The 8,458-nt window shown below is 32.2% G+C and overlaps 1 protein-coding gene across 1 annotated transcript; it reads right to left on the bottom strand.

Moving 5' to 3' along the window:
• Positions 1–1,538: 1,538 nt before the first annotated feature.
• Positions 1,539–7,709, bottom strand: LOC106474167 (beta-scruin-like). Its single transcript, XM_022402537.1, has 7 exons — positions 7,491–7,709; positions 6,628–6,744; positions 3,896–4,079; positions 3,227–3,430; positions 2,738–2,955; positions 2,233–2,414; positions 1,539–1,886 (listed from the first exon to the last, which is right to left on the bottom strand). Exons 1-7 carry the CDS (start codon positions 7,582–7,584, stop codon positions 1,758–1,760), a joined length of 1,128 nt encoding a protein of 375 aa, XP_022258245.1. The 5' UTR covers positions 7,585–7,709; the 3' UTR covers positions 1,539–1,757.
• Between the last annotated feature and the right edge of the window lie 749 nt (positions 7,710–8,458).

Consider the following 8,458-nt stretch of genomic DNA (forward strand, 5'->3'; position numbering starts at 1 on the left):
GGAGATAAACCCAATAAGTAAGGAAGTTATTACTTATTTGTTTATCTGATAACGAAAATTCAAATAACAAATGTTCACTGAGGTATTTCTGGATAAACCTTTAATATCTTAATTTTACTGATACTATTTCCTGAATAAATAAATGTAAACAAAAAAGTCGGCATATTTAATACAGTTAGATAACAATAAATGTTGAATTGCTAAATTTTTAGTTTATGCAAAATAGATTCATTACATATTCGTAACAAATTATTTAATATCTAATCTCAAATAGTGGAATAAACTATTTGAAAAGAGAAAATAGACAAAGTGTTTATTAAGAACCCGATTTTAATCGGCGTTTTTTTACTTAGCTTTTGTAGAACAAATCATTCATGGATTAGATATCTAATGATTTCATCTGATCTAACGATGATATAGAAAATTCAAAAGTCATTTACAGCATATTCTCAACGGTATGTTACTTGAAGCTTCCAAGTTTAATTATTTAATCTATTCAATATTTAGTTTGGGAGAGAAGGGAGGGATAGCAATTTTACCTTTATAACACCATGTTATCTCTTAATCTCATGTTTTCTATTCTATTCCTTTTCTGCTATTAACCTGTTAATTTAATTTTAGATAATGTTTTCTACCCCGTATTTTCCTTTTCTGTTCATAAAAAATATGGTTCCGGATCAGAGATTTGGCACACGATAATAGTTAGGGAGGCACTTGCCAGGCACGCCGCTAGAGAGCGTCACATGTGTCCCGAACTCGGGGAGCAGATTAATAACGCTTGGAGAAGACTTGAATGGGTAATGAAGAAAAACTTTAATATTAGTTTAACATACTAGCAAATGTACAACGTTTCAACAAGGTTTTGTCATCGTCAGGTCTCCAAGTATTATTATTCTCAAAGTGGGTTCCTCATCATCGAATTTGAGTCAGGGAGGAGATGATGTTGTCACAGTTACATAATTTATTATCAGATGGCGCGTTGTTAGGGACGCGTTGCTAGACCGACATGACGTCATTGAACCACAGAGGGTTGAAATTTTAGTTTGATACCAGACAGATAGCTATGACGTAATAGTTATACGAAAATAAAGACCACCATGACGTCATATACAATGACGAATAAGATACGAGTCTCAATATGGTTATACTTAATCGGTTTAAATCACAAATTTATTAGTTAATTAAATTTCCTGATCACTTATATATAAATCATCCTAGAAATGACGATATCATGCATTAATTAAAATTTTCACTAGTTTGACTTTATGTTTCACAAAATATTTCATTTTACACATGATACTATAAAGTTTTATCTTACACGAGTTTTATAAGGGTGGCCACTACACTTCCAGATATGATCAATGTCTAGATGGACTTACCATTATTTAACGATTGTCTGTAGAATTTTAACAAGTGTGCTGTTATCCACTATTTGAATGAGATCATAACTTACATTTTGCTACATAATAAATGTTATCAATACTATAGAATACTAACACATACTTTTTATTTTCATAAATCTTTGAGAGCTGCCCCCTCCCAAAGTCCAACACATGCATGGCGTTCTCTAGCGGAGTGCCTCCATAACTACTCACGATTTATCCCTAGCAATGTTCAAGAGTCTGCTTTGTGAGAGTATGCATGAACCACATGTACATGTTACTTATAGCTGCAGAGAAACCTGGTTATTGAGAAACATTTTCTAGTTGTTTATAGCATCATCTCTATGTAATATATCACATATCTAATGTAAGTATTCATATATATCGATAAGTTGTTTCATATTTCTGTCTATTTACTTGTCTTCTAGAATGGTGCCCTCGAAAAACAGCTTGTATCTTTACTGCTGCCTGGTTCTTGGCTATGTCGTCCGGTTCTTGCGTTACCTAGATTATTGAAAATGTTCCATGAAATATGAAAAATAAGATAAAACAATCCCTTCTTTTGGTTTTATCATATGTATAGGCTTTATTTTTAATACTATAAGCAGCATAATAGTCATGATATTAATCATTTTGATTTCTTAGCCACAATAAAAACCTATGTCTGGATGACATAACATTGATAAGTAAATAAGATATCACATCTTACGTGTCAATATTAGATGAAACACTCTATAAATGGTCACATATTGTTTTTTATTTAATTTTAAGTGTCAATACTCTGTTAGTTTTGTTAAGTTAAGACTTGGAATCAAGTGTTAATATCGAATAAGAACCAGTGTATCCTAACCCATTTATTTCCACTTTTAGCAATATAATTCACTGGTACACCAACTGCAGCAGCCCCTGCTATGGCTAATGGTAATGCAGAACCATCTAATAACAGGTTCCTTTCACGGTCGTAGATATCATTCTCTGACACAGCTTCCTCTTCTTTGCTATTCATTCCGCCAAGGACATAAACACAGGACCCTGAAAGATTGAAGAATAGAGCCAATGATCAATTATAACTTTCATGTCATTTACATAGCTTCCTAGTTCTAAACAAAAAAGCGAAAAAAGAAAATTTGCTATTCTTGATAAGAGTTGAAACTCATCATCTGTAAATTCTATTCTTCAGCTAAAACAAGTTTTATAAGAAAAGTGAAATCGTTTTATTAGTTTTCCTTATAATAAAAAGTAGAATTAGATAGTTTGTAACAAAGGTACAGAAACAGTTCTGATGTACTTTTAACAATGTATTTCTATTGCTTAGTTGTTTTTTAACATAGTCTAGAATTAATCCGAAACACTACCTGCTTTAGCTATTGCCACAGCGTGTTTAGGTGTTGACAATGACAACTTAGTTTCCCAGAGACACTTTCTTGGACTGTAAACGTCTACGGTATCAATACTGTCTAGCTGCCCGGTTTCTTGAATGCCTGATAAACCTCCCCAGATCCATACTTCTCTCTTCACAGTAATAGCGGCACAGAAAGCACGGCGCTGTAGTAATGGCGGTTTTTTGTACCAGCTATGATAGATGAATCATTAGATGTAAATTAAGTGTATATGAAATAACACTGACGCTCAATGCTCTGGCAAATAAAGATAATGTCAGATCTTAAATCAAAAATAGATACTTAATCAACATCGAAGTAAAACAATAAAACTATGTTTTAAGACGAAATACAAATAAAGTAAATACACATTCACCATATTCTTTACGTTTTCAATAGTTTCTAACAAATGTGTTTAAACTCTTATGTCATAGATTTAGACTAGTAAACAATTTATGAATCTACCTATCTTCTACAGGATCATAACACAATACATGATCAACAACTATCGACGAATTCTTATTCGTTTTTGAATTAGTTACTCCTCCAGCAACATAAACAAGACCTTCTAGGTAGGTAGCACCACAACCCATCAGCGGTTCAGGCATTGGCTTGACCATTGTCCACTGATCAAAATCGGGTTCGTATACCTCTACACTGGAGAGTATTCTGAAATGTAGACATAAATTATGATTTACAGGTCTGAAGATGGAGAAAAATTGTCAAATTTTCCGAAGTTAGCGAACTAGTACTAAAAGCTCACAGCTGGCATTACACTAAAAGAACATAACGGGAAAAGGTATGTTTTCGGATTTGAACATAAAAAGATTTTATTTCTATAATTTAGTAAACATACCTGAGCTTTACTTGTTTAACTTCATCAGTGTTTACTTTTGCACTCAACACTCTAATACTACTTTATTATAGCTACTTGTGAAGTTACATCTCAAATCCATGAAATATTCTAAAAGTTTTATTTGTTTTATCTCACAAGCACGGTATAGCAAATGGCTAATAATCTGATGAAATAAATCATTAACTATTAATACAGCAATATCAACTAAGTCGTAACTATGTGCTGATGTGATATTTGTTTTAACCAATAAATGCTATTTTATTGTAGTACAGACGTACTCTCCACTGTCATTTTTTCCACCAACAATAAAGATCCTTCCCTCTACTACAACGGCTGCATGACATGCTCTTGCATGAAACATATCTGCCTTTCTTCTCCATCTTTTAGAACGTATCGTCAATTGGAAAACAGTTGCTGTTGGTTGCATTTCTCCATTTACAATCTCAAGAGGATTGTAACCACCTGCATGTATTATTATAAAACTACATATCAGTTACAGCCGGATCATTGTTTTGACATTAAAATCTGTTCTCGAACAAGAGTATATTAAAAAGTCAAATTACACGAGACACGAAAGTATAAATATATTTATATAAGAAATATATACATATATAAAATTTACAATGACGCTACTGAACATGGTAAAAACTACAGGAGGTTTACCAAACAAAATATAGGAGGTTTTTAAATGTGGTTTTATTTGAATAACTGATTATTTTGTCCATTTGTGTACAATTTCTCATTTTTTAGTTTCTGCTAACTCATTGCCAACTAGTCCCCGAGACTCTTATTTAGCCCATATTTAAAAATATAGAATTCTGGGCATGTTCAGATTAATGTCACCAAAACAGTAACGTTTAAGTTTAGTGGATACAAGATACACACCTACCTGTTTCTCTTCTTGCTGTTCTCTATTTTAAATACACAAAAACTACGTGACTAAGAAAACATGCATAAAGAATACAAGTGAAAAATATAAACTAATCATAATTAACACTACTGATTCTTCTTTTATGACATTTAAGTTCACAAACATAACGTGACTGAGAAAAAATGCATATGGATTTAGCTTTTCATACAAATTGCACAAAGGCCTATCTGTAATTTTGAGCTAATAAACAAGAGAGAAGATAGATAGTCAACAGCACCCACTGGCAATGAATGAAGAGTGGGATTTGACCATTACTCATATATAACATAAACACTGCCTTAAAGTGCAGAGCAAGTTCTTTTGAGCAATGCATCACGAACCATGAACCCCTAAATTTACAGTTCGAACACACTAACCACTAGGCCATACCCAGCCAAAAATACATATGGAATATATACAAAAATACAAAATAAGAAACATTATTATTTTTTGTTCTTTTTTTTTCAAACAGACTAGTCTAATAACTGAAATGACTTTTACTTCCATTAAGAGCAGACTGAGAGCGGCTCAGTAATTAGCATTCCAGACTGTATAGCAAGGTTCTGTGATTTCAGTCCCACTACCGTCAAATAAAAAAAAAGGTATATTTTATTCTCACAGCAACAGCTTCATTGCCACTTGGAAATATGTCTTAGTGGAGGTGCCAGTACGTTTTCTATTCTGAACACTGAATGTAAGTAATGGAGTTCTTGGAAAACAGGACTTTCAAATGTAAGTATTTTCTGAATTTCATAGAAAACAATCTTGGTAAAATGAGCACACACAGAAGAAATTAATATTACTCTCTTGAAACTGATTTATGATGTAACTCTTTATCAGCTTTGTTACAGAAGATTCCTCAGCAACACCAATTTCTTTTGGCTTAAGACATTAAACACAAGTTCTGAATACGAAAAAGTTGAATTTTGGTTCAAAAGTTATATCTTTTTTTTTAAAAATAGTCAAGAATCAGGCTTTCAGCTTTTCAAGCAGACACTTGCACACTGAAATCAGAAATAGAAATCATCAGTGAATGTGAGTAGTTACTCCATCTGTTTGCCACCAAAATAATGCCTCCTCAGTGGGATTACACAACTGTTACATAATAGACAAAGGGTATCGCCTGAGGGTTGAATAACTAATGCATAATATGCAAATTATGCCGACACCCAAGGGGTACATAACTGTTATGTCACAGGTGCCAGAGGGCGATGATATCCACGAAGTGGCACTAGAAAGCACGTTACTAAGAGTCATAGTTCCATGAAGTGGCACCAGAGGGAGCGGCTACCTAAAGAGAGGGATGATATCATAGATTGATACCAGATGATCTGTTATCATAGGGGGCGGTATTACCAAGGTTCTATAGGCGAATGGTGTTGATAAGGTTCTATAAGCAGATGGTCTTACTAAGGCTCTACAGGCTGATCTTCTTACTAGGCATATTGTGTGTGTTTTAATAGGGCAGTTGGTGTTTCTATAGACAGATATTGTTACTATACTTCCATAGGATTGCATACAGATTTTAAATTGTCTCAACTTATTTTATAGATTTATTTCTATATTTAACTATATTACATGTGTTCTACAAAGGCAGATGATGTTTCTATAAATGGACAGATTTACGATACTTCTGTAAAGCTGCATACTGATTTCAAGTCGTCTCAACACATGTTTATAGTTTTCATTTATATAGTACATGTGTTTTACAATGGTAGATGATGTTAATAAATGGCTTATGTTACTAAGATTCTGTAACCAGATAGTAAATTGTGTTAATAGGGTTAGTACTGCTATGACAGATGATGTTTCTATAAAATAATAGTTCAGTAGGATGATGAGCTCATTGTAGGGTGTTTCAATATGTGGTTATATGATCAACATTTTAGTCTAGATTTAATTATATGTCCTAAAAAATTCGATTTTCATTTGCTACTGTTTATGTTATAAAAAACATTAATTTATATCATTGTAACTTCCCCCGGTAGTCCAATGATAACACTGAAGCCTAGGATTCAATCCCTGTGGTGGCACAGCGCAAATAGCCCATTGTGCAGACTTGCGCTTAGTAACAAAACAAACAAAATCCTTGCAACTTACCGAAAACATAGATACGTCCGTGTATATACACTATAGCATGGTAATTACGAGGTTCTGTCATTGTACCAAAATATGCCCACGTATCTTTCATTGTTTGATAGCAGAACATTGCTCCACCTTTAAGAACGAAATGTGCAAAAGCTATGTTACTGTTATAATTCAACTGTTTATATAAAACTTTCCTAATAAGAAGGCGTATGGTTAATCTTTCTTGGCAAACTATAGAATTGCTTATTAGTACGAAACTCAATACCTTTCTGCTTAAAAGTGTCCAAAATACTAACCTGCTTGTAATCACACGAAATATCTTCCAAAGGACAGAATAAAGTCTCAAATAAAATTGTAACATAACTTATTAGTAATTAAGAATTGTAATGATACAAAATAATTTTCTTTATTTCAGATACTATATCACTGTAATATAACAATATGAAATACACTGGTATTTACAGCAGTTGTCTTTGTATCACTAAAACTTTTATACACGATAGCCCTAACTGATGATAGTAACTTCTATGCAATAAAAAGTAAATAGATTGAAACTCGAGTTTTAAAAATTGTTTAACAATATTGAACTAATATTGGAAGTGACTTCTTTTAGTTTAAATATGTTAAATAAAATATTCTGCATGGAGTTACAAAGTTATGAAACGTAGAACACTGACCGAGTATTTCATAATGACCTGTAGTTCCTCAGAAATAAATAAAGGTTTTGCTAGAATACTAGTAACATGGTTGCAAATACTTTTGTAACAATGTATATTAAACTTATTTTGCAAATCACTATTTGAAAGTCTGTTTCTGTTTAAGACTCAGAGGTCACGAAAACTTAACACTCAAGAATATAATACACAGCGACTTACCTGTTAAATAATCTTTGGGCTTCAAGGGATTAATCCCACCAGTACATAAGACCACGGGACTCTGATCATTACCAAGTTGAGTCACTAGAGGCATGTCAGGTGTGAACTGTGTACATGACTTCCAGTGACGAATTAGGCTAAGTCTAAATTACATTTGTGAGAAAATATATATTGAAATTTAATATTAATTATATTCTATATGAACGAGTTACATCTAGGTTTTATTCAAAATTATACCATGGATGAATTAAGCCACACTTAACGTCCTCTTTTTGTTTTTCACAAATCAATACAATAGGAACCAATTAAACGTTCCAGCAAATAAAAAAAAGTTAATGTCCCTATAAAATTGCACTATTCTGGTCTATCAAACACACACAGTCACACATACAAAAAATGTATACCAATATAGCAAATACACTTTCTAAGCTATATCATTTAACAATTAAGAGTACATCAGGACAGTGTATGTATAACTTAATATATAAAATTATGTTCAATTGGTTTACTTATTTTCAAGAACATACATTTTAGACAAGAACATCTTTCTTTAGGTTAGGTATATACTAATGAAATACAATAAATTATTAATGAAGTATAGCTTTATAAACTGCATCATACAACAAGATGAAAGTTTCCTGTTTTAAATTATCCTGTTTTTTCAATGAACGATAAAATAGATAATATGAATGAATTTTAAGAACTATAAAGTAATAAGTGTGAAGTTAAATATTTCATTTATATTTTGTTAGAGTTTGAAATATGAGACTTGAAACATCGTATAAAACAAAACCAATGTTCTCTTATAAACTGTAATGGAATATATTGTTACGTATCTGCTTATTTGTTAATTTCCGGTATAAATTCTTTCCGAGGAACTTCAGCAATACAAGTCCTTTCTTTTATAATACACGCTATAAATCACAGCAATTCACAATCTCGATAATTTCGCTCTCTGCGAGTGCAAA

Source organism: Limulus polyphemus, unplaced genomic scaffold (assembly GCF_000517525.1).
Source record: "Limulus polyphemus unplaced genomic scaffold, Limulus_polyphemus-2.1.2 Scaffold6895, whole genome shotgun sequence".
Taxonomy (NCBI): domain Eukaryota; kingdom Metazoa; phylum Arthropoda; class Merostomata; order Xiphosura; family Limulidae; genus Limulus; species Limulus polyphemus.

Excerpts from the sequence above, each read along its gene's own strand:
- LOC106474167 (XM_022402537.1), bottom strand. The coding sequence starts at position 7,584 with ATGCCTCTAGTGACTCAACTTGGTAATGATCAGAGTCCCGTGGTCTTA. Across the intron at positions 4,080-6,627 it reads CGGACGTATCTATGTTTTCG|GTGGTTACAATCCTCTTGAG; the intron begins GTAAGTTGCAAG and ends TAATACATGCAG. Across the intron at positions 2,415-2,737 it reads TGTGGCAATAGCTAAAGCAG|GGTCCTGTGTTTATGTCCTT; the intron begins GTAGTGTTTCGG and ends TCAATCTTTCAG.